Source organism: Oncorhynchus gorbuscha, linkage group LG23 (assembly GCF_021184085.1).
Source record: "Oncorhynchus gorbuscha isolate QuinsamMale2020 ecotype Even-year linkage group LG23, OgorEven_v1.0, whole genome shotgun sequence".
NCBI classification, from domain to species: domain Eukaryota; kingdom Metazoa; phylum Chordata; class Actinopteri; order Salmoniformes; family Salmonidae; genus Oncorhynchus; species Oncorhynchus gorbuscha.
In genome coordinates this window covers 52,238,604-52,265,721 of record NC_060195.1, presented here as the reverse complement: position 1 = coordinate 52,265,721, position 27,118 = coordinate 52,238,604, and the positions used below count along the sequence as shown (strand labels likewise).

Genomic DNA, 27,118 nt, shown 5'->3' with positions numbered 1-27,118 from the left:
GAGGTCATACAGGCACATGGAGGCCACACACACTACTGAGCCTCATTTTGACTTGTTTTAAGGACATTACATCAAAGTTGGATCAGCCTGTAGTGTAGTTTTCCACTTTAATTTTGAGTGTGAAATCCAGACCTCCATGGGTTGATAAATTTGATTTCCATTGATAATTTGTGTGATTTTGTTGTCAGTACATTCAACTATGTAAAGAAAAAAGTATTTAATAAGAATATTTCATTAATTCAGATCTTGGCTGTGTTATTTTAGTGTTCCCTTTATTTTTTTGAGCAGTGTATATATATCATTACCTTAAGTCTAAAAATGTATGTAGCAATCACAGATTCCCCCTTTGATGGCTTGTTTCATGTCACATCGAGACAAATCTGGTAGGCAAATAACTCCTACTCTATTCTGCTAGCTGTCACTCTCACATACAATTTAACGAACCCCACACACACCTTAATGTGCAAGTGTCTCCATCCAAAGCTGACCTTTCAAACTGGTTTGACGCCAGTCTGTTTGCCACAAATCTCTTATTGAAACGAGAAGGGACATTAAGAGCTCAGCAGCTACGGAGTTGTCAATAAAGACTCATAAGTAGTGAACAACTTTCTCAGGTGTAGAAGTAAATAGATGTGCGGCCCAGTACCTGAGGGTGGCCTTGCGGTTAAGGCCGCCGCCCACAGCGCATACTATATGCAATTCACCGGTCTGTGTGGGTAAAAACCCAGCACCTGCCGGCTCTAAAAATATAGAAAGTGCATATTTTAAATTAAAGGTTTTAGTTATATCGGTTTGGGCTTCTTGCGGTCAATTGCAGTCTACAAATGATTTGTAATTATACTGAACAAGAATATATGTAAAGTGTTGGTCCAATGTTTCATTAGCTGAAATAAAAACATCCCAGAAATGTTCCATACACACAAAAAGCTTATTTCTATAAAATGTGCACAAATTTGTTTAAAGTGAGTATTTCTCCTTCGCCAAGATAATCAATCTACCTGGTAGGTGTGGCATATCAAGAAGCTGATTAAACAGCATGCTCATCACACAGGTGCATCTTGTGATGGGGACAATAAAAGGCCACTCTAAAATGTGCAGTTGTGTTACACAACGCCACAGATGTCTCAAGTTGAGGGAGCAGGCAATTGGCAGCAATGTCCACCAGAGCTGTTGCCAGAGAATGTAATGTTAATTTCTCTAAATAAACTGCCTCCAACGTCGTTTGAGAATTTGGCAGTAAGTCCAACCGGCCTCACAACCGCAGACCATGTGTAACCACGCCAGCCCAGGACCTCGTCTGAGACCAGCCACCCTGACAGCTGATGAAACTGAGTATTTCTGTCTGTAATGAAGCCCTTTTGTGGGGGGAAATGAATTCTGATTTGCTGGGCCTGGCACCCAAGTGGCTGGGCCTGGCTCCCAAACAGGTGGGCCTATGACCTCCCAGGCCCACCTATGGCTGCGCACCTGACCAGTCATGTGAAATCCATAGATTAGAGCCTAATGAATTTATTTCAATTGACTGATTTCATTCTATGAAATGTAACTCAGTCAAATCTTTGAAATTATCAAATCAAACTATTGGTCACATCCGCAATAACATCTGCTAAATATGTGTGTGTAGCGAAATGCTTGTGTTCCTAGGTCCAACACTGCAGTATCTAACAATTCACTACAATACACACAAATCTAAAAGTAAAAATGGAATTAACAAATATATAAATATTTGGACGAGCAATGTCAGAAGTGGCATTGACAAAAGTACAGTATATACACATGAAATGAGTAAAGCAGGTTGTAAATCAAATCAAATTTATTTATATAGCCCTTCGTACATCAGCTGATATCTCAAAGTGCTGTACAGAAGCCCAGCCTAAAACCCCAAACAGCAAACAATGCAGGTGTAAAAGCACGGTGGCTAGGAAAAACTCCCTAGAAAGGCCAAAACCTAGAAAGAAACCTAGAGAGGAACCGGGCTATGTGGGGTGGCCAGTCCTCTTCTGGCTGTGCCGGGTAGAGATTATAACAGAACATGACCAAGATGTTCAAATGACCAAGATGTAAACATTAAAGTGACCAGTGATTCCATGTCTATGTGTATAGGGCAGCAGCCTCAGGTGCAGGGTTGAGTAACCGGATGGTAGCCGGCTAATGATGGCTATTTAACAGTAATGGCCTTGAGATAGAAGCGGTTTCTCCAGTCTCTCGGGTCCTTGATTTGATGCACCTGTACGGACCTCACCTTCTGGACGACAGCAGGATGAACAGGCCGTGGCTCGGCTGGTTGATGGCCTTAATGATCTTTTAGGCCTTCCTGAGACTTCGGGTGCTATGTGTGTCCTGGAGGGCAGGCAGTGTGACCGCACCACCCTCTGAAGAGCCTTGCGGTTATGGGCAGTGTGGTTTCTGTACCAGGCGGTGATACAGCCCGACAGGATGCTCTCAATTCTGCATGTGTAAAATTGAGAGGGTCTTAGGGGTCAAGACGAATTTCTTCAGCCTCCTGAGGTTGAAGAGGGGTTGTTGCGCCTTCCTCGCCACACTGTGGGTGGACCATTTCAGTTTGTCAGTGATGTGTACGCCAAGGAAGGTTTTACACCCTCTCCACTGCGGTCTTCTTGATGTGAATAGGGGTGTACTCACTCTGCTGTTTCCTGAAGTCCACGATCAGCTCCTTCATCGTGTTGACATTGAGGGAGAGGTTATTTTCCTGGTACCACTCCTACAGGTCCCTCACCTCCTCCCTGTAGGCTCTCGTCATTGTTTGTAATCAGGCCTACTATCGTTGTGTCTGCAAACTTGATTGAGTTGGATGCGTGCATGACCATGCAGTCATGGGTGAAAAGGGAGTACAGGAGTGGGCTGAGCACACCTTGTGGGGCCCCTGTGTTGAGGATCAGCGAAGTGCAGGTGTTGTTTCCTACCTTTACCACCTGGGGGTGGCCCATAAGGAAGTCCAGGACCCAGTTACACAGGGCGGTGTGAAGACCCAGGGCCCCAAGCTTAATGATGAGCTTGGAGGGTACCATGGTGTTGAAGGCTGAGCTACAGTCAATGAACAGTATTCCTCTTGTCCAGACGGGATAGGGCAGTGTGATGGGCGATTGCATCATCTGTGGCTCTATTGGGGCGGTATGCAAATTGAAGTGTATCTAGGGTGTCAGATAAGGTCGAGATCCCTGCCTACAGACAGAAATTAAAACAAGAGGCTCCCACGCTGAGGTCTGTCCAACGCTGGTCAGACCAAGCTGACTCTACACTCCAAGACTGCTTCCATCACGTGGACTGGGACATGTTTCGTATTGCGTCAGATGGGAATATTGACGAATACGCTGATTCGGTGTGCGAGTTCATTAGAACGTGCGTCGAAGATGTCGTTCCCATAGCAACGATAAAAACATTCCCTAACCAGAAACCGTGGATTGATGGCAGCATTCGCGTGAAACTGAAAGCGCGAACCACTGCTTTTAATCAGGGCAAGGTGTCTGGCAACATGACTGAATACAAACAGTGCAGCTATTCCCTCCGTAAGGCTATCAAACAAGCTAAGCGTCAGTACAGAGACAAAGTGGAATCTCAATTCAATGGCTCAGACACAAGAGGCATGTGGCAGGGTCTACAGTCAATCACGGACTACAAGATGAAATCCAGCCCAGTCACGGACCAGGATGTCTTGCTCCCAGGCAGACTAAATAACTTTTTTGCCCGCTTTGAGGACAATACAGTGCCACTGACACGGCCTGCAACGGAAACATGCGGTCTCTCCTTCACTGCAGCCGAGGTGAGTAAGACATTTAAACGTGTTAACCCTCGCAAGGCTGCAGGCCCAGACGGCATCCCCAGCCGCGCCCTCAGAGCATGCGCAGACCAGCTGGCTGGTGTGTTTACGGACATATTTAATCAATCCCTATACCAGTCTGCTGTTCCCACATGCTTCAAGAGGGCCACCATTGTTCCTGTTCCCAAGAAAGCTAAGGTAACTGAGCTAAACGACTACCGCCCGTAGCACTCACTTCCGTCATCATGAAGTGCTTTGAGAGACTAGTCAAGGACCATATCACCTCCACCCTACCTGACACCCTAGACCCACTCCAATTTGCTTACCGCCCAAATAGGTCCACAGACGATGCAATCTCAACCACACTGCACACTGCCCTAACCCACCTGGACAAGAGGAATACCTATGTGAGAATGCTGTTCATCGACTACAGCTCGGCATTCAACACCATAGTACCCTCCAAGCTCGTCATCAAGCTCGAGACCCTGGGTCTCGACCCCGCCCTGTGCAACTGGGTACTGGACTTCCTGACGGGCCGCCCCCAGGTGGTGAGGGTAGGCAACAACATCTCCTCCCGCTGATCCTCAACACGGGGCCCCACAAGGGTGCGTTCTGAGCCCTCTCCTGTACTCCCTGTTCACCCACGACTGCGTGGCCACGCACGCCTCCAACTCAATCATCAAGTTTGCGGACGACACAACAGTGGTAGGCTTGATTACCAACAACGACGAGACGGCCTACAGGGAGGAGGTGAGGGCCCTTGGAGTGTGGTGTCAGGAAAATAACCTCACACTCAACGTCAACAAAACTAAGGAGATGATTGTGGACTTCAGGAAAAAGCAGAGGGAACACCCCCCTATCCACATCGATGGAACAGTAGTGGAGAGGGTAGCTAGTTTCAAGTTCCTCGGCATACACATCACAGACAAACTGAATTGGTCCACTCACACTGACAGCGTCGTGAAGAAGGCGCAGCAGCGCCTATTCAACCTCAGGAGGCTGAAGAAATTCGGCTTGTCACCAAAAGCACTCACAAACTTCTACAGATGCACAATCGAGAGCATCCTGGCGGGCTGTATCACCGCCTGGTACGGCAACTGCTCCTCCCTCATCCGTAAGGCTCTCCAGAGGGTAGTGAGGACTGCACAACGCATCACCGGGGGCAAACTACCTGCCCTCCAGGACACCTACACCACCCGTTGTTACAGGAAGGCCATAAAGATCATCAAGGACATCAACCACCCGAACCACTGCCTGTTCACCCCGCTATCATCCAGAAGGCGAGGTCAGTACAGGTGCATCAAAGCTGGGACCGAGAGACTGAAAAACAGCTTCTATCTCAAGGCCATCAGACTGTTAAATAGCCACCACTAACATTGAGTGGCTGCTGCCAACACACTGTCATTGACACTGACCCAACTCCAGCCATTTTAATAATGGGAATTGATGGGAAATGATGTAAATATATCACTAGCCACTTTAAACAATGCTACCTTATATAATGTTACTTACCCTACATTATTCATCTCATATGCATATGTATATACTGTACTCTACAACATCGACTGCATCCTTATGTAACACATGTATCACTAGCCACTTTAACTATGCCACTTTGTTTACTTTGTCTACACACTCATCTCATATGTATATTCTGTACTCGATACCATCTACTGTATGCTGCTCTGTACCATCACTCATTCATATATCCTTATGTACATGTTCCTTATCCCCTTACACTGTGTATAAGACAGTAGTTTTGGAATTGTTAGTTAGATTACTTGTTGGTTATCACTGCATTGTCGGAACTAGAAGCACAAGCATTTCGCTACACTCGCATTAACATCTGCTAACCATGTGTATGTGACAAATAAAATTTGATTTGATTTGATGGTATGGTCCTTAACAAGCCTCTCAAAGCCCTTCATGTCAGAAGTGAGTGCTACAGGGCGATAGCTTTTCTTGGGTACAGGAACAATGTTGGACATCTTGAATCAAGTGGGGACAGCAGACTGGGTAGGAAAAGATATAATAAAAAAAAATGTTTTACCTTTATTTAACCAGGCAAGTCAGTTAAGAACAAATTCTTATTTTCAATGACGGCCTAGGAACAGTGGGTTAACTGCCTGTTCAGGGGCAGAACGACAGATTTGTACCTTGTCAGCTCGGGGGTTTGAACATGCAACCTTCCGGTTACAAGTCCAATGCTCTAACCACTAGGCTACCCTGCCACCCCGAATATGTCCATAAACACGCCAGCCAGCTGGTTTGCACATGCTCTGAGGACACGGCTAGGGATACCGTCTGGGCCTGCAGCGCTGCGAGGGTTAACACGCTTAAATGTCTTACTCATGTTGGCCACGGAGAACGAGAGCCCACAGTCCTTGGGAGTGGGCCGTGTCAGTGGCGCTCGGTTATCCTCAAAGTGGATAAAGGGGTTTAGCTTGTCTGGGAGCAAGACGTGTCTGTGACCTGGCTGGTTTTCCCTTTGTAATCCGTGATTGTCTGTAGACCCTGCCACTTTCTCTGTACTGACGTTTTGACTGTTTGATTGCCTTACGGAGGGAATAACTACACTGTTAGTATTCAACCATATTCCCAGTCAACTTGCCATGGTTAAATGGAGGTTCGAGATACCAGTTTTGCACGAATGCTGCAATTTAGCCACAGTTTCTGGTTTGGGTAGGTTTTATTAATAGTCAGTGGGAACATCCCCATACACTTCCTGACGAACTCAGTCCCATTGTCCATGTACACGTCTATGTTATTCTCAGAAGCTACCCGGAACATATCCCAGTCCACGTGATCAAAACAATCTTGAAGCGTGGATTCCGATTGGTCAGACGAGCGTTACAATAGACCTTAGCACAGGTACTTCCTGTTTGAGTTTTTGCCTATAGGAGCAAAATGGAGTTGTGATCTGATCTTCCGAAGTGAGGGCGGGGGAAGACCTTGTAGGAATCCCAGAAGGGGGAGTAACAGTGGTCGAGAGTTTTAGCAGCATGAGTACTACAGTTCATGTGTTGATAGAACTTTGGTCGCCTTTTCCTCAAAATTGCTTTGTTAAAATCCCCAGCTACAATGTAGTTCCTTGAAGGTTGTCGTGTTATTGGCTTGAGGGGGATTATACACGGCTGTGACTATAACCGAAGATAATTCTCTGAGGTAATACAGTCTGCATTTGATTGAGGTTTTCTAGGTCAGGTGAACAAAAGGGCATGTGTTTCTGTACATTATCACACCATGAATAATTAATGATGAAACATACACCGCCAACTATTTTCTTCCCGGAGAGTTCTTTAGTCCTGTCTGCGTGATGTACTGGAGAACACAGCTGGTTGTATGGATGGGAACAGTATATCCAGAGCGAGCAATGATTCTGTGAAACATTATGTTACAGTCCCTGTTGTCTCTCTGAAAGGAGATCCTCATCTACCCTATTGTCCAGAGACAGAACATTAGCGAGTAATATACTCGGAAGCGGTGGATGGTGTGCACGCCTCCTGAGTAGGACTAGAAGTCCACTGAATAACTCCTCTCCGCCGGCGGCGTCCTGGAGCAGCCTCAGAGAAGTTAAATTGCTCTGGATGGTACGAACAAAGGACACAATTAGGGAAAGTCGTACTCCTGGTTGTAATGCTGGTGAATACCACCGCTCTGATATCCAAAAGTGATTTACCAGCTGTATGTAATAACACAAAACACACTGTTCTAATGTAAAAAATAAAACAAAATTGTGCAAAGTTGCTCAGGAGCAGAGACACCATGTCAGTCGGCACAATCTTCAGTATATGTTCCAGCCCCCTGACCATCTGCTCAGGAAAAGAAATTGGCCTGCAGCTAAATCTAATTGATGGTCACTGCCCTATATTAGTGTACTAAGTAGTTCCCAATATATTTCACAGATTTCATGATTGTGTCTAAAACTTTGTCTAAGCCTTCTAACCTTCCATCTTCGTGCACTATGGGAATAGGGTGCCATTTCAGACAACCATAGCCTCCTATACACCTTTTCCCCTTTTAATTTCTCTCAGATTCCCTACAGAGTTTTTCACCCTCGTGCTCCACCTTCCCCCAATTCTCTAACTGGCTTGAACTCAAGTGGCCTAGATCAGGCAGAAGTATGCGTTGCTTCCTCAGAGTTGGGTAGCTCCAGGGTGAGGTTTCCCCTAGTTAAAGATCAAGGATAATCTTCTAACGATCCTAATTTGAGAAAAAAAGAAACAGAGCAACTACACACCGAGTTAGATACCTACCGTCTGTGATGAGGGCTCTGCTGGTGAGCACCCTACCCAGCATGATCTTGACCACGGCCAGAATGACACACATCACGCCACTGACGATGGACACACTGAAGAGGAAGTCATCCTGACAGAGAAGAGTAGATGAGAGGGGGATTGAGAGAGAGAGAGAGGTGACGAAGAGAGAAAGAGAGCGGGTAAGTGTTGCAGAGAGCCTCCGCAGTAGAATTAATATTGCACTATGGCCTTAAAAGGCATGAAAAGCTGCATTTCTGCAAGGTTAATAACCTCAGTCCCATTAAATCCCCTCGTGAAAAAAATGCACCACTCATTAATCTGCTTGCTCTGCCCTCATATTTAGCCTCACATTGAAGTGTTTTACCATTTCATTTTCAGTACAACCATAGTTTAATTTGAGTTTTTGAAAAATGTCAACAAAATAAGGCCGCCAAACAAAACAAAAAAAAAATCGGACAAAATGAATTTATAATAATGCTGTAAGTACAGGAATTGTCTGCTCAGTGGGGAATGAATATCCAACTAGCCAGTGACAACTGGAGTTCGATAGCAACTATGTGCACTTAATACAGTATTAGACACTGTCTTGGGATTTCCAATTATCTTCTATGTACCCCTTACCTTCTAACGATTCGTGTGGCCTGTGAGTGCCAGAGCAAAACCGGTTACATGTGCATGTTCGTGAGAGTCTTTTTCATATAGGGGTCATAATAGTTTGTTAGACCAACAGTTTTCGGGTCCGCCCTTGTCTCACATACAACGCTGTAGCTCAGTCCCCGTTAAATCACACTTATGGTTGGTATCATGATGCAGAAGAAACAGATCAATCAAATGCAACAACCCAGCAGTCTGTAGCTCAAACACACAATGCTTACAAGGGGTTAGAAGATCTAAATCCTGCCGGTGTGATGGTGGGACTCAAAGCATTTTAAAACAGGCAACAAATAAAAGCCAGAGATAGTTTACAATTAAGTAGAAGGACAGAGAAGCCTGCAAGCCCAGTAAACACACAGTATATTCCTGAGTCATCGTTGAGCTCAGAAAGAAACAGATGTTAGTGCAGGGGCGCAACAACCACTACGGACGGGGAAGGTCATGACCCTCACGTTCTAAAATTCCTTTCCTAGATTTTATCAATACACTGATACAAAAAGGACCCGTGTTCTTTCGGCCTATGCAGAATACTCGGAGCAGTCGGGCAGGCTGTGTGAAAGCAAACTGAAAGGCTGGCTTTAGGACCATGGGAGAGTTGAGGCAGCTGCTGTCAGTGTATTTGTTTGCACTCTTTTTATGGCAGAGAGCTAGCCAATGGCTAGCTAGCACTAGCTATTAAATTGTCTCACTCTGGACCAGAATCAAATCAAGATAAAACCAGCGGCCAAGCGATTAAAGATTAATATTCAGATGAGAGTCTGTTTAGCCATGTATTGATTTACCAGTTTCCCTAGCTAATGCATTTAAACTTTTTGTTCTCACACTGACAATGTAATATGCAGGAACTTAGCTTAAGATTAGAAAATGTTTGTCCTCCCACTTCTAAAACCATTGTTGTGCCCCTGAGTGAATATACGTAGGTAGCTATAAGTATAGTATACAAGGGCTATGAAGTGAATTGTATACATGTGATAAACTTTTAAATGCCATTGTTTTCTATGAGGATGTTTTAAATTCATGAATTGAATAATTTCACTTCCTGAATTTAGAATTTAATTGACCCCAATCCTACTATGCTGCGCAGTGCGCACCATTTCAAATATTATTTTATGGGAAGTCTTCAAAAAGTCCTAGCCTGGTCCCAGATCCATTTGATCTTCTATGGCTGTAGAAGCTAGATATACAGCACAAAAGAGACCTGCTTCCCCCAATGACTTCTGACACTCTAATATTGAAAATTCTTAGCACTGAGGTGCTTGGGTTGAACGAAGCACCGGCACATGGCATTTAAAAGCCATCTGAGGAGATGAGAGCTGGCTAAGCAGGGCTCAGCGCCGTACAGAGGGTGAGTCATGCTCTCTAATACACCCCCCCCCCCCATCTAGTGCACTACTTCTGACCAGGGTCCATATGGCTCTGGTCAAAAGTATTGCACTATATAGTAGGGAATAGGGGGTTGTTTGGAATGCAGACAGACACACACACACACACACACTCAGGTGCGTTTACACAGTGTCTGACATTTACAGTCCAGGATTTTCTGTGAGGAATCTCAAAAGCGGAGCCACGATTTTCTAGACTTCTCCTGAAGTGTGCATTTGTCTTACAAATGGTAAATCTAGTTAGTCAATGCAGAAAGTGTCTCTCCTCTTAAACTGAATTTTAATACACCTGTTTCGGAACAACTCCGGCCCTATTCTCACTACGAGATATGAAGGAGAGAGAGGAGCAGGGTGGCGAAACAGAATTCTACTTTTCAGTTCACATTCCATCCTTGCCTTACCATAACTTTCATTGTGGCTGGCAACACAACATTGGTCCACAGTTCAAATTGACCGTAAATATTACAGTAGCCACTAAGCACAAACTATTCAACAATGACAGAAATTATTCTCCTAAAACATATTAGCTACACAGTTGAATGGAACAATTCACAAACATGTGCAGACAATTAAAAAGGTTTATTTTCTCGTCTGTAGGCTACTCATTACATTTGAGCTTCAAGACAAAAGCAGAGTTGCTAACAGCATGTCTTCAAGTAACAATAGCGTATTTAAAAAATTACGATTAACCTTCTCATATTAAGATAAAAGCACAGTAAACCTACCTTTCAAGATTACAACAAACCAGGCTTAATTTGTATAACTATTATGCAAATCATTACATGTGTAATAGCAAATTGTAACTGAAAAAAATGGGTATAAGTGAATTCACTGGGAAGCCCATACCAGCAACACCAAAAACATTTACTAAAATAAAATGCCTATTGATGTGTCAACGTGTACATTTACATTTAAGTCATTGTACACCCTCTGTGCTTCAGTCTGACTGTAGTCTACTGATAACCACAGCTACTACTAGCCTATGTGCTCTGATCCCATCTGGGCCTGGCCAGGAAAAACAAAACGTCATGTTTTTATAGCCTAAAATAGGCCCATTACTTGTGTTCTGAGAAAATGTGAATGTGATCCAACTTCGGTTAATTGAACTGTATGTGGCTCGGCTAACTAGGCCTTTTTAATAAAAAATTTATTGACTGGAATTAAAGCAACAATAATGACATGCTGTATGAGTATCGTTTTAATTACAAATGCAAAAGCCTACACAATTCAACCCTGCATACAGCGAGCTCAGCCCTTTTAGTTTTATTGTAATGGTTCTCTTTGTCTGTCTAAAGTGTTTCAATGTTTTCATCAAAGCATTTATGAAACAAACTTTCAAAAAGAATGGAAACATCTTGGCAGGGAAAAAACTAAATTTAATAAATGTGGGTTTTGACACTTACAGTATGAAGGTGTCATAGCCAGCCATAAAATAACAATATATGCCAGAACAGGTCTAAATATAAGTGTCATGACCATGTTGTATAAACAGGTTATGACAAGTTGTCAGCTGTTAAGACAAACTCAGCAAAAAAAACAAAAGAAAGTCCTCACTGTCAACTGTGTTTATTTACAGCCAATTTAATATGTGTAAATATCTGTAGATTCAACAACAGACAACTGAACAAGTTCTAAAGAGATATGACTAACAGAAATGGAATAATATGTCCCTTAACAAATGGGGGGGGGGGGGTGTCAAAGTAAAAAATAAGAAATATCTGGTGTGGCCACCAGCTGCATTAAGTACTGGACTACACCAGATTTGCCAGTTCTTGCTGTGAGATGTTACCCCACTCTTCCACCAAGACACCTACAAGTTCCCGGACACTTCTGCCCTAGTGGCCCTAGCCCTCACCCACCGATCCAACAGGTCCCAGACTTGAGATCCAGGCTCTTAGCTGGCCATGGCAGAACACTGACATTCCTAGCCTGCAGGAAATCAGTCATACTGCTCATTCTGGGCGATGGCATTGTCATGCTGGAGGGTCATATCGCGATGAGCCTACAGGAAGTGTACCACATGAGGGAGGATGTCTTCCCTGTAACACACAGCATTAAGATTGCAGGCAATGACAACAAGCTCAGTCCAATGATGCTGTGACACACTGCCCCAGACCATGACGGCCCCTCCACCTCCAAATTGATCGGGCTCCAGAGTACAGGCCTCGGTGTAACACTCATTCCTTCGATGATAAACGCGAATCCGACCATCATCCCTGGGTGAGACAAAATTGTGACTCGTCAGTGAAGCACTTTTTGCCAGTCCTGTCTGGTCCAGCCACGGTGGATTTGCGCCCATAGGCGACGTTGTTGCCGGTGATGTCTGGTGAGGACCTGCCTTACAACAGGCCTACAAGCCCTCAGTCCAGCCTCTCTCAGCCTATTGTGGACAGTCTGAGCACTGATGGAGGGATTGTGCTTTCCTGGTGTAACTTGAACAGTTGTTGCCGCCATCCTGTAACCCAGGTGTGATGTTCGGATGTAACGATCCTGTGCAGGTGTTGTTACACGTGGTTTGATAATGCGTGGACGATCAGCTGTCTGTCCTGTCTCCCTGTGGCGCAGTCTTAGAAGTCTCACAGTACGGACATTGCAATGTATTGCCCTGGCGACATCTGCAGTCCTCATGCCTCCTGGCAACATGCCTGGGCATGTGTTTTTCAGAGTCAGTAGAAAAGCCTCTTTAGCATGGGAAACAGTGTTTAATTCCTTTACAATTAAGATATGTGAAGTCATTTGGATTTTTACAAATCATCTTTGAAAGACAGGGTCCTGAAAAGGGGACGTCTCTTTTTTGCTGATTTTATGACATGCTTATGAGGGTCATTACTTGACACCCAGTGTCAACGATTTTTTTAAAACTATTTCATACCCTACTTTCAAACATTAGCAAAATGACTATACATTTAAACCGTTTCAAAAAGATTGCTCTGCTAGTACCAATAATGTAGGAGTGTTGGCTCAACAAGAATTATGTTTACACTTCCCTGCTTCAAGGGGGGATAATTGTCGGGCGAGATTCGTGACCAACCTCAGGTAGCAGTCGAGGCATAGCAAGTACGCATTTGTACATTTGAATAATAACTGTAGTCAACGGTGTTTTAATGAAAAGCGTAGCAGCAGTCTAAGGCACTGCATCGCAGTGCTTGCGGTGTCACTACAGATCTGGGTTTGATACAGGGCTGTGTCGCAGCCGGCCGAGAACGGGAGACACGTGAGGCAGCGCGTCTGGTTTAGGGAAGTGTTTGGCCGGCTGGGATGTCCTTGTCCCATTGCGCTCTAGGGACTCCTATGGCGGTCTGGGCGAATGCAGGCTGACACCTTTGCCAGGCGTATGTTGTTTCCTCTGACACATTGGTGCGGCTGTGTGTGTTGCAAAACATATCCTTGACGCTTATCCAAGTTGATGAGCGGGGAAAACGATGCCAGTCAGCCTGCAAATCGAAACTACACCAAAATGAATTTCACACATACCAGTTAGGCTATAGACAAGATTACATTGACAATATTAGGCCTATCAGTTGTGAAATTGTACATGAAGAGATGGGGCATCTTGTAATTGACAGTCACATGCAGGTAAAACTCATTATTATATTTTATTTAACTAGACAAGTCAGTTAAGAACAAATTCTTATTTACAATGATGGCCTAGGAACAGTGGGTTAACTGCCTTGTCCGGGGGCAGAATGACAGATTTTTACCTTGTCAGCTTGGGGATTCGATCTAGCAACCTTTGTATGACACTCACCTTTGTCAAGTAACTCTAAAAATTCAAGGAGGTGCAGCTCTTGTTCCAATTACACTTTTGCCAAGAATGTCTGTGCTGTCCATGCATTCAGCACATGACCACTCACGTGGCAGCATTGCTCTGGCTACTAAGCAAACATGAGTAACAGTAAATTATCCTGTTATCATGTCATCAATGGATGAAAGAAACCTGATAGAAACCGATAATGGTGCATGTGACTTCAGTTAAGTGTTGGTTAGCTGCCTATGTCAAAACCAAGTACTTGCTCAATGGCTTTCCATATCAGGGGAAAAATGAAACCAGCCAGCGACTGGTTTGCATGGGCAAAGGCAAAAACGTGACCATGGACAACTGTCATATATACATATATTCATACACATAGCTCATATATCAAGCACATATATTTAGGTGGCTTTAGTGCCCTCAGGCTGTTTTAAGAGCCTGTTTGTGACCATAGGATTAAAGCTCGCACAACACACACACCCAGCCATAAACTGCCCCTCTCAGTTCCCCTTATCTCACGACTCCTTGACACACAGACATTCCATCGCAAGAACACACACACCTCACACACCTACTGGTCGGGTGCCCAGAGCAGAGGACTCTGCTGTGCACCAATGGGGCTCCTCCTCTGGCTAGAGGAGGTCCGCCTCCAACTCTTCAGGACCAGTCAGAAGACCAACACAACAAGACTCTACCTACATTATTTCATGTATAAAATCTACTGTAACCTCTGTTTAGGTCCCTTTTCAGCTGACTCCTTACTGAGCCATAAGACTTGGTCCGTGCACGCTAAAACTGCAGGACAAGATATCTTTTGACTAAATATACTGCCTTTTGTTACAACTGAAATCCACTCTGTCCAGCGTCCGTGATTTGGTCTCACTCTCCAGTATTTGAACACCAACAAAACTTCACATCAATTTCCTTGGCAGACAAGTTGATTGCAAAGGCGGGAGCTGCCCCTCTCTGCGCAAAACATACCAGCGGAGCAGTACTCCACAGTGATGGAGAGTGGTAAAGCACTCAATGTACAGATGTAGAATAAGAGTGTTTGCATCCTCAGCATCCTCGACTTTGTCGCTATATTTTTTTTTCCACCTTTATTTAACCAGGTAGGCTAGTTGAGAACAAGTTCTCATTTGCAACAGTGACCTGGCCAAGATAAAGCGTAGCAATTCGACACATACAACAACAGAGTTACACATGAAATAAACAAAACATAGTCAATAATACAGTAGAACAAAAGAGAACAAAAAGTCTATATACAGTGAGTGCAAATGAGGTAAGTTAAGGAAATAAATAGGACATGGTGGCGAAGTAATTACAATATAGCAATTAAACACTGGAATGGTAGATCGGCAGAAGATGAATGTGCAGGTAGAGATACTGTGGTGCAAAGGAGCAAAATAAATAAATAAATACCAGTATGGGGTTGAGGTAGGTAGATAGATGGGCTGTTTACAGATAGGCTAAGTACAGGTGCAGTGATCTGTAAACTGCTCTGACAGCTGGTGCTTAAAGCTAGTGAGGGAGATGCGAGTATCCAGCTTCAGAGATTTTTGCAACTCGTTCCAGTCATGGGCAGCAGAGAACTGGAAGGAAAGACGACCAATGGAGGAGTTGGCTTTGGGGGTGACCAGTGAGATATACCTGCTGGAGCGCGTGCTACGAGTGGGTGCTGCAATGGTGACCAGTGAGCTGAGATAAGGCGGGGCTTTACCTAGAAGAGACTTGTAGATAACCTGTAGCCAGTGGGTTTGGCAACAAGTATGAAGCGAGGGCCAACCAACGAGAGCATACAGGTCGCAATGGTGGGTAGTGTATGGGGCTTTGGTGACAGAACGGATGGCACTGTGATAGACTGCATCCAGTTTGTTGAGTAGAGTGTTGGAAGCTATTTTATAGTTCATGCTTGACATCACCGAAGTCAAGGATCGGTAGGATGGTCAGTTTTACGAGGGTATGTTTGGCAGCATGAGTGACGGATGCTTTGTTGCGATATAGGAAGCCGATTCTAGATTTCATTTTGGATTGGAGATGCTTAATGTGAGTCTGGTCTAGTTTAGTTTAGTCTAACCAGACACCCAGGTATTTGTAGTTGTCCACGTATTCTAAGTCAGTTTGGGTTTGGGTAGAGACTTATAAAGTAATATAGAACTCTGCAGGCCATCTTTGCAGTAGATTGCAACACCGCCCCCTTTGGCAGTTCTATCTTGGTGGAAAACGTTATAGTTAGCAATGGAGATTTCAGGGTTTTTGGTGGTTTTCCTAAGCCAGGATTCAGACACAGCTAAGACATCTGGGTTGGCAGAGTGTTTTACTCACTGCTTTAGCACAAACATAGGGAGTAGGCTTCTAATGTTAACATGCATGAAACCAAGGCTTTTACGTTTACAGAAGTCAACAAATGAGAGCACCGTGGGAGTGGAGCTAGTCACGGCAGGACCTGGATTAACCTCCACATCACCAGAGGAACAGAGGAGAAGTAGGATAAGGGTACGGCTAAAGACTATACGAACTGGCCATCTAGCACATTCAGAACAGAGAGTAAAAGGAGCAGGTTTCTGGGCACGATAGCATAGATTCAAGGCATAGTGTACAGACAAAGGTAAGGTAGGATGTGAGTACATTGGAGGTAAACCTAGGCATTGAGTAATGAAGAGAGATATAGTATAGTGATAGTGTATGACAAAGTGATAAGTTGGTTATGATGGGACCAGAATTTTTATAGTCAGGGCATATGGTTTAAAACAAAAAGGGGGAAAATTCCTCTTGGAAATACTCCTGGGCTTAAGGTGTATGAAAACAAAACCCTATACACAGACAAAACAGCTGCGATTGGACAATAAAACAAAAACGAGCTTGCTGTATATGCAAGGTAACAGTGTAGGCCATTGCATTTAACTAAAAAGATACTCATACACTATTGTGTTGATTGATCAATTCCAGTCATATCTACATAGCTAAAGCTATAAAAACATGGACATTACATTTCCCCTGGCACCGATTAGATCAGAGCGCATAGCTTTCTCTAGGCTAGTTTTACTAGGCTAGTTTTGATTTTCCCATGACACCATGGGAAAATCAAAATAAATCAGCCAAGATCTCAGAAAAAAAATTGTAGACCTCCACAAGTCTGGTTCATCCTTGGGACCAATTTCCAATTGCCTGAGGGTAACACGTTCATCTGTACAAACAATAGTATGCAAGTATAAACACCATGGGACCACGCAGCAGTCATACCGCTCAGGAAGGAGACTCGTTCTGTCTCCAAGACATGATGCGAAAAGCGCAAATCAATCCCAGAACAGCAAAGGACCTTGTGAAGATGCTGGAGGAAAAAAGGTACAAAGTATCTATAGACACAGTAAAACGAGTCGTATATCGACAACCTGAAAGGCCGCTCAGCCATAAAAAAGCCAGACAACGGTTTGCAACTGCACACAGGGACAAAGATTGTACTTTTTGGAGAAATGTCCTCTGGTCTGATGAAACAAATATATAACTGTTTGGCCATAATGACTATTATGTTTGTCGCTCTGGATAAGAGCGTCTGCTAAATGACTTAAATGTAAATGTAAATGTAATGTTTGGCGGTAAAAGGGGGAGGCTTGCAAGCTGAAGAACACCATCCCAACCGTGAAGCACGGGGGTGGCTGCATTATGTTACGGGGGTGCTTTGCTGCAGGAGGGGCTGGTGCACTTCACAAAATAGATGGCATCATGAGGCATGTTGTGTATGAATCAGAATTAGTTAGGTAACATTGATAAATAAGATGTTTTATTTACATAATAATGCTTATGTGAGATGTGTCATTAGAACGTCTTTTGGATAATACTGTTGGCAGCTGCATTTTCCTCTCTCTTCTCCAGGGCTTAGTCACTTGTTGCCCAGAGAGGGGAGAGGTCAGGCTTGTCTTCATATGTCAACGTATCTGTTAAACCATGTGATGCTATGAAGAATATCAGAAGGGGAGGAGGACATAATGGAGGCTTGAATGGAGACACTGAATTGATCTGAGAGTCAGAGGGCTATGGTGAAGCTCATATATAATTAAAGATGGACTTTATAATATAACTCTGACTTGTGTGGTTCGCTCTCTCAATGTTTAGTAATACATGAAATTACCATGACTGGCGGGAAAATTATGTGGATATATTGAAGCAACATCTCAAGACATCAGTCAAGAAGTTAAAGCTTGGTCGCAAATGGGTCCTCCAAATGGACAATGACCCCAAGCACACTTCCAAATTTGTGGCAGAATGGCTTGAGGACAATAAAGTAAAGGTATTGGAGTGGCTATCACAAAGCAGAACAGAAAAATGTATGTGCGCACAAGGAGGCTTACAAACCTGACTCAGTTACACCAGCTCTGTCAGGGGGAATGGGCTAAAATTCACCCAACTTATTGTGGGAAGCTTGTGGAAGACTAACCAAAACCTTTGACCCAAGTTAAACAATTTAAAGGCAATGCTATCAACTACTAATTGAGTGTATGTAAACTTCTGACCCACTGGGAATGTGATGAAAGAAATAAAAGCTGAAATATATCATTCTCTACTATTATTCTGACATTTCACATTCTTAAAATAAAAGTGGTGATCCAAACTGATCTAACACGGGGCATTTTTACTAGGATTAAATGTCAGAAATGGTGAAAAACTGAGTTTAAATGCATTTGGCTAAGGTGTATGTAAACTGCCAACTGTGTGTGTGATATACACATAACAGCTTGTCAGTGAATACATTTCTGCCAACGTTTTCAGCTGCAATTACCACATGTAATGCTTTGCATAATATTGCAAAAAAAAACTGCTGGGTTTGTTGTAACATTTTAAGGAAGGCAACCTGTACTTTTTTATTCGTATGAGAGGGTTAAATCATACATTTTTTTGATAGGCTAATGTTACTTGATGAAGACTGCTGCTATAGCAACTGTGCTTTTGTCTTGAAGCTAAAATATGTGTAGCATACAGTACAGACGAGAAAACCCTTTGTCTGCACATACAGTGCACAACAAATTCTTATTTACAATGTCAGCCTAGGAACAGTGGGTTAACTGCCTTGTTCATCAGCAGAACGACAGCTTTTTACCTCGTCAGCTCAGGGATTCGATCTTGCAGCCTTTCGGTTACTGGTCCAACGCTCTAACCACTAGGCAAGGTAACCTAGTCACTCCTCTGTTTTTGACAAGCAATTTCAGCACACCAACCAGATGTTCATTGGAATCCCTTTGCTGCAGTAAAACCTCTTTGCCAAGGCTGCTGGCACTGCCAAGACTGGTATTACAGTACCCAGAGCTGACCTTAATGAACACCCACATGCCCAGACATGTGGAGCAGAGCAGAGCGCTTTGTTTCTCAAACAGCACCTTATTCCCATAGGGCTATGTAGCGCACTACCTTTGAGTATTTTCGTTAAGCCGGACCATATGGCACAGGTAGCCTAGTGGTTAGAGCGTTGGGCCAGTAACCGAAAGGTTGCGAGATCGATTCCCCGAGCTGGCAAGGTAAAACAAATCTGTTGTTCTGCCCCTGAACAAGGCAGTTAACCCACTGTTCCTAGGCAGTCACTGTAAATAAGAATTAATTCTTAACTGACTTGCCTAGTTTTTTAAAATATATATAATTAACCTTTTATTTAAGTTCACCAAAAATAGCTTTTCATGTGGCTCCTGCACCTATAGCTCTCAATCCAGGGGTGGCACACTGCGTCCTATGTCTCTATTTTGAAAAAGCTATAACAGTTAAGGGTAAGTGCCTTGCTTAAGGGTACAACGTCAGGATATGGCATCTTACCACTTCAGGCATTAGCTTGGTAGCCAGGTCATGGATTGCCTTTCCCAGGATACACAGGGAGGACAGGATGAAGACCACACCCAGGATCACACAGGCTCTGTAGAGAGAGAGAGAGGGGGTGAGAGTTAGAAGGGGAGCAAGAGAGATGAAGGGAGACAGAGGGGAAATGGAAGGAAATAGAGTCAGAACAGTGATTAAGAAAATTCTGCTTTGAAAATATACAGTTCCACAAGAGAAAGAATATGTCAGTCATTTACATTATATAGATGTCAGTGAGGGATCATATAATGCATTAAAACATTTAAAATCTTTGACCACAGGAAGACTTTTCCATGACAAAGTAGACCTACTGCAACTACACATCATACAAGTTCATTGCAACATTCAGTAAGTAATACAATAGCAAATAGTCTCCATTACGTCCATGCACGTGGAAGAGAAAAGGTATCCATTAAATAAACAACCATTTTGCTTTTCTCTATGGCAGATTTAGAGAGAGTGAACACAGTCTCAGAGGATCAATTTGAGAAGAGGTTTTAATTGTTGTTTTTTTGAAAAAGTTTTATCCAATTAGGTAAACCCACAAAAAAAAGTAATCTGGGGTAGTCAGGTTAGCCCACTGTTTATACTGTCTGCCCTCTCCCCTACTTAATCTAGTAGTCTAGCGCAGATTTACTATACCCAGCAAACACATCAAGAGCCCCAAAACAAGAGAAATTTTTGAAAAAGAAGTATAGTGTATTATAGATAACATATATGATGTTCAGACAAAAGCAATAATGGATGCCAGTGTGCATGCGTGTGCTTACGCTCATAGCTGGCTCGTACTCAGCAGCACCCAGTCCCCTGGGTCCAAACCGGAGGGTAACTAGGCAACACAAAGTAGCGAGAAGAGAGGAGCCATGTAGGAATGGTTTCAGTGGTGCAGCGGGAGACGGAGACCCAGAGCGCTGTCTGTGAGTGAGAGAGAGACCTCCCAGAGCTGTGTAAAGTGCATCAACAGACAACAAACCTGCCCAACCAACAGCTCAGCTGACTGAAACATCCGTTTGAACTTCAAAGATCCAGCTGCTTAGAAAAGTCCCTTTTTTTAGTCTTGTCGACTCAAGGCAATTGGCATCGAGCACATTGCAAGATTGATGGTTTTGATATCAAAGTCGCAAGATGCAAGGACTTGACAGAACTGTGGTTGACTAGACTGAGGACAAACGCACGCAGTCATCCAGTCGGTCGACCATTTCTCTCCTGCTCCGTGTGTCATGTCAGCAGGCAAATACAACAATGTTCTTCCAATTACAGTGGAGAAAAAAAGAGAAAAAAAGTGCTGCAAATTCATGCTGCTCACTCATTCGTCTCCAGACCTGGTAATTTGATTGTCCAGTGGCCTAGTGACTTACTCCTGCACAACACACACCTAGGAGAGGCCAATTACTAGCTGCTGGGTAACAAACCTTCCAATTAGGATTCTGAACCAAAGCGATGTTCACTGCTACAACCGAAGGCTCATATTAGCCTGGTTAAACCAGATTGCATGCTGCCCTCAAAATGGTGAAATCAGCATTCAAGCTCGTTTAACCAGGCTATAGGCTAATACACCAGAGGCTCCATGGTGATCTGCATTCACAAAAACATCCGAGACTACAGCAGATGGTGTCTGTCAGGACGGAAGAAGAGGGAGGTGGGCGGCTTGCCAGGTCTTCACCTCCTTTTGGTTTCCCCTCTCCTGCTTCTTGCCTCTGACACCCTGCTCATTCATTCACACACCATAATCAGTTATGTGGTTGCCATGGCGCCGTGAGGAAGCCTGAGCAGAGAGCTCTCTAAATATTGTACATATTTTAAATGTATTTAAGTGTTTTTTTATTGCATTTTTGAATAAACCTTTTGAGAGATTAACTGAACTATATGGTGGTGACCTATGTACTTGCAGGACTGATTATGGCAAGTCAGTTTATATTTGGCTTGGCTAGATACTGTAGCTAATAAGATTTGAATGATGCAGCATCCGCTTTTGGCCTGCCCCGGTTCCTAGAGGGAAGTGGACTGCGGTGTGAGGGGGACACAGATGCTCGCCTTGTAGGGGGCCTTTCTGGACTACTGCCAAAGTATGGAGGTCTTACTGCTACTTTTACCGTTGCCGCTACATCACCCAGGTGGGTGCTTCACTTCTGAGAGTGGACAAGCCAGCCTACCTAATATGTTTACATACACTACATTATTCATCTCATATGTATACGTATACTGTACTCCATATCATCTACTGCATCTTTATGTAATACATGTATCACTAGCCACTTTAACTATGCCACTGTTTACATACTCATCTCATATGTATATACTGTACTCGATACCATCTACTGTATCTTGCCTATGCCACTCTGTACCATCACTCATTCATATATCTTTATGTACATATTCTTTATCCCCTTTATCCCCCTTGTGTGTATAAGACAGTAGTTTTGGAATTGTTAGTTAGATTACTTGTTGGTTATTACTAGAAGCACAAGCATTTCGCTACACTCGCATTAACATCTGCTAACCATATGTATGTGACAAATAAAATTTGATTTGACCTACGAAAGAGGAGCTGTGAACATCGAAGACGACGTGCCCGGTGAAGAGCACCGGGGGGCTGTCAAGATGTTTTTCTACCTCCCTGCACCATCATTGCACCCTCCACTCAAGATGTTACTTTTCCAAACTGCCTATCACATGAAGTTTTGGAAGACCAACACTTCATAAGAACATCCAGATCGGTGTTTTTTTTAAGCGACTGAGATTCAATTTATAATGAAAAACGCTATATCCATTTATTATTGTAATAACATTTTTTTTAAAGGGCTCTGTCTGGGACAAAGGCCCCAGGTGAGACCGTTCTGCCTGGGTCTCGAAGGACCTGCCACCTGGCCTGGAGAGGGGCATTGCGGGGGGCGCATTGCGCAATGACATGCTAGCGGTTCCCACAGACTTAGTCATTGAGCCAAAGACTGTCCATTTAAAGGGAGTCTCAGCAAAAATATATATTTTCTGCAGTGGTGGGTGACCGCTGCTAAATTAATATAGGGGAAACATTCACGTGTGAAGTTTCACATTTTTTATTTAATCCCCACATTTCATTGTTCACTACTTCCAGCTACAATGCCTTAAGAAAATATTCATACCCCATGACTTATTCCACATTTTGTTGTGTTAAAGCCTGGATTCAAAGTGTATTCAATTGATTTCTCACCCATCTACACACAACGCTTAGTGAAAACATTAGTTTTTTTTGCTAATTTGTTGAAAATGAAATACCTAATTTACATAAGTATTCACAACCCTGAGTCAATACTTTGTAGAAGCACCTTTGGCAGCGATTACAGCTGTGAGTCTAAGAGCTTCCCACAACTGGATTGTGGGACATTTTCCCAATCTTCAAGCTCTGAAATTGGTTGTTGATCATTGCTTGACAACCATTTTCAGGTCTTGCCATACAGTTTTGACTTAAGTTTAACTTGGCAACATTCACGGTCTTCTTGGTAAACAACTGGTGTAGATTTGGCCTTGTGTTTTACGGTACCATCCTGCTGAAAGGTGAATATCTCCCGGTGTCAGACTGAACCAGGTTCTCCTCAGATTCCTCAGCTCCATTCCATTTCTACTGTATCCTGAAAAACTCCCCAGTCCTTACTGATTACAAGCACACATAACATGTTGCAGTCACCACTATGATTGCAAATATGGAGAGTGGTACTCAGTAATGTGTTGTATAGGATTTGCACCAAACATAACACTTTGTATTCAAGACAACTGATTGCTTTGGCACATTTTTTGCAGAATTACTTTAGTAACTTGTTGCAAAAAGGATGCATGTTTTGCAATATTTCTGTACAGGCTTCCTTTTTTTCCACCCTGGTTAGTATTGTGGAGTAACCACAATGTTGGCAGCCTTGGCAGTGCCAGGAGCCTTGGCAAAGAGGTTTTGTATTCGTTTTAAAGTCACCATTGTCCTCATGGTTAAATCTGAGCGGTTTAAGAAGGGCGGCTGTATCTTTGTAGTGACTGGATGTATTCATACACCATACAAGGTGTAATTAATAACTTCACCATGCTTAAAAGGGATGTTCCATTTATGTATTTTTCATTGCTCAACTGAGGGACCACTCATTTTGCACAGAGTCCATGCAACACACGATCACAGCTTATTGTGAAAGACAAATGACTTATTCAAAATGTACTTTGTGTGTGCCTTTCTTCATAACATTAGCTAGGCAGCTAACGTTAGCTTTAAGGTTAGGGGTTAAAATTACGGTTAGTTAACACGCTAGCTAAGTTGTTAAAGGATTAATGTTAGGGTTGGCTAACATGCTAAGTAGTTGCAAAGTAGCTAATTTGCAAAAATATTAAAGTTTTCCGTGATGAGATTTGAACGCAACCTTTGGGTTGCTCGACACTCGCGATATACAGTACAATCACCAATCCTCCCCGACCAACCTCCCTCCTATCGTTTCTATCTTAAGTAACCTAGTGTCTTTATCTGCGATTGAAATGCACTGTATACAGAATCATGTATACAGAATCATGTATAGCACCATTTTTGGGGGACTTTTCCTCCATATGAACCTGACAATTTGACATTTTCACATGATTAAACTTGCAAAAAGTGACATTTTTAAATGTGGAGTTGTTTTACATGTAAATTTAAGCTCAACATGTGAAAACAGCGAATTCACATGTGAAAACTCACATTTGACATGTATTATTTTTGTATGGGCACACAGCCATTTACAGTGCACTGAGTAAGGTGGAGGAGAGACAATGCTGGGGTTCTAATACTGTACACTACAGTCCCAATCCCTGCACAAAGAATGAAATGCATTGTAATAACTGCAGCGCTTATGCTGAAGAGAGCTTAGTGTGCTGAAAAGAACAGTGCTAGTATAATTTAGGCTTTATATAGTTTTGCTGTGCATCAAAAACAACAAATATGGTGGTGCTATATCTACTCACATGTACTCCCTGTGTGCAGAGTGAACGGCGGAGGCATTGCTATAGCGCCACACCACGATGATGGAGGACAGCACATCCAGGGCGGCATCAAACTGCAGAGGGTAAACAGCAACACTCACCAGCTTTTCAGCAGAAACCCATGAGAAATGGGGGTTCACTTATATTATTGTACCCTTCGGTTATCCTTATCCCAATAACTCCAAGACAATGCAAAAGCTTGCCTAAATTACAAGCTTAGACTCCTAAGGCAGCAGGACTCGATATGGCCAGGCCCTTGTGGAACTAGTGTGTTTTTGAGATCGACTACATTGCAGTTGCTCTGCGCAGAATCATCTTGCATCCCAAATACAGTGGCTTGCGAAAGTATTCACCCCCTCTGCATTTTTTCCTATTTTACAACCTGGAATTGAAATTCTTTTTTTGGGGGGGGTTGTATAATTTGATTTACATATGCCTACCATTGATGGAAACTTTAGTGAAACAAACAAGAAATGAGACACACTCCCCCCCCCCACAACCCCAATGTCAATACTTTGTAGAGCCACCTTTTGCAGCAATTACAGCTGCAAGTCTCTTGGGGTATGTCTCTAAGCTTGGCACATCTAGTCACTTGGAGTTTTGCCAATTCTTCAATGCAAAACTGCTCCAGCTCCTTCAAGTTGGATGGGTTCCGCTGATGTACAGCAATCTTATACCACATATTCTCATTTGGATTTATGTCTGGGCATTGACTCCCCTCAAGAATTTCCCTGTATTTAGCACCATCAATCATCCCTTCAATTCTGACCAGTTACCCAGTCCCTGTCGATGAAAAACATGGTGCTCTCAGGGTGATGAGGTGTTGGGTTTGCACCAGACAAAGCGTTTTCCTTGATGGCCAAAAGCTACATTTTAGTCTCATCTGACCAGAGTACCTTCAACCATATGTTTGGGGAGTCTCCCACATGCCTTTTGGCAAACACAAACACCAAATGTGTTTGCTTATTTCTTACTTTAAGCAATAGCTTTTTTTGTTTGCTTATTTTTGTTTGCTTATATTTTACTTTACTTTAATCTCCGCTTTGGAGCTTTGCAGCACCTTCAGGGTTGTTTGTTGCCTCTTATTAATGCCTTCTGTAGGTTTGTTGTGGTGCCATATTCTTTCCATTTTCTTATAGATTTAAAATGGTACTCCGTGGGATAAGCAAAGTTTCTGATATTTTATATAACCCAACCCTGATCTGTTCTTCACAACTTTGTCCCTGATCTGTTTAGAGAGGCTCCTTCGTCTTCATGGTTCTGCTTGCTTGGTGGTGCCCCTTGCTTAATGGTGTTGCAGACTCTGGGGCCTTTCGACAGATAGACACACATATACATACATACTTAGATCATGTGAGTCTTAAATGAAGTCCACCTGTGTGCAATCTAACTAATGTGACTTCTGAAGGTAATTGGTTGCACCAGATCTTATTTAGGTGCTTCATAGCAAAGGGAGTGAATACATATGCATGGACCACTTTTCCATAAAACAAAATTCACCAATTTGGACTATTTTGTGTATGTTCATTACATGAATTCCAAATAAAAATCCATTTAAATTACAGGTTATAATGTGACAAAATAGGAAAAAAGCCAAGGGGGATGAATACTTTGCAAGGCACTGTAACTAGCTAGATCTCAAATCATATTGGCCGAATACCTTACAGTGAAAAGCTTACAAGCCCTTAACCAACAATGCAGTTAAGAAAAATACCTGCCAAGTAATTAATTTTTTTGTGAGGCTATATACAGAGGGTACCGGTACGGATTCAACGATTCATGCAGGGGCAGATTCATGCGGGGGCACCGGTTATTCGAGGTAATATGTACATGTAGGTAGAGTATTTAAAATGACTATACACTGGCACTGCAAATAGTCTGGGTAGCCATTTGATTAGCTGTTCTGGAGTCTTATGGATTGGGGGTTGAAGCTGTTTAGAAGCCTCTTGGACCTAGAATTGGCACTTTTGGCGTGCCCTCTTCACGACTGTCCTGGACCATGTTAGTTTGTTGGTGACGTGGCCACCAGGGACCTTGAAGCTCTCAACCTGCTCCCTGTCGATGAGAATGTGGGCATGCTTGGTCCTCCTTTCCTGTATTCCACAATCTCTTTTGTCTTGATCACGTTGAGGGAGAGGTTGTTGAGGTCTCTGACAGTTGGTCAGTGCATGCTCAGAGTACACGACCTGGTAATCCATCTGGCCTTGAGAATGTTGACCTGTTTAAAGGTCTTACTCACATCGGCTACAGAGAATGTGATCACAGTCATCCAAAACAGCTGATGCTCTCATGCATGTTCCAGTGTTAAGCACCTCGAAGCGAGCATAGAAGTCATTTAACTCGTTTGGTAAACCAGGCTCCTTTCGATGGGCAGCTTACTACTCTTTATGTGATCAAGATCCGTGATCCTGTGCCTCACCTTACTCAAACTGACCTCAAAACACACTGATTGTAACGTTAGTAATGACATCTGCTCTATAGCACTCAG

The 27,118-nt window shown here is 43.3% G+C and overlaps 1 protein-coding gene across 1 annotated transcript in view; it reads right to left on the bottom strand.

The window, feature by feature from the left end:
• The window catches only part of LOC124011288 (transmembrane protein 163-like), a 45,111-nt gene that overhangs the window by 8,892 nt on the left and 9,101 nt on the right, over positions 1-27,118 (bottom strand). Inside the window, exons 4-6 of the mRNA XM_046324511.1 lie at positions 24,613-24,704; positions 19,624-19,720; positions 8,035-8,146 (exon numbers count right to left, since the gene is read on the bottom strand). Coding sequence (XP_046180467.1) covers positions 8,035-8,146; positions 19,624-19,720; positions 24,613-24,704 — 301 coding nt within the window. The remainder of the gene's footprint in view (positions 1-8,034; positions 8,147-19,623; positions 19,721-24,612; positions 24,705-27,118) is intronic.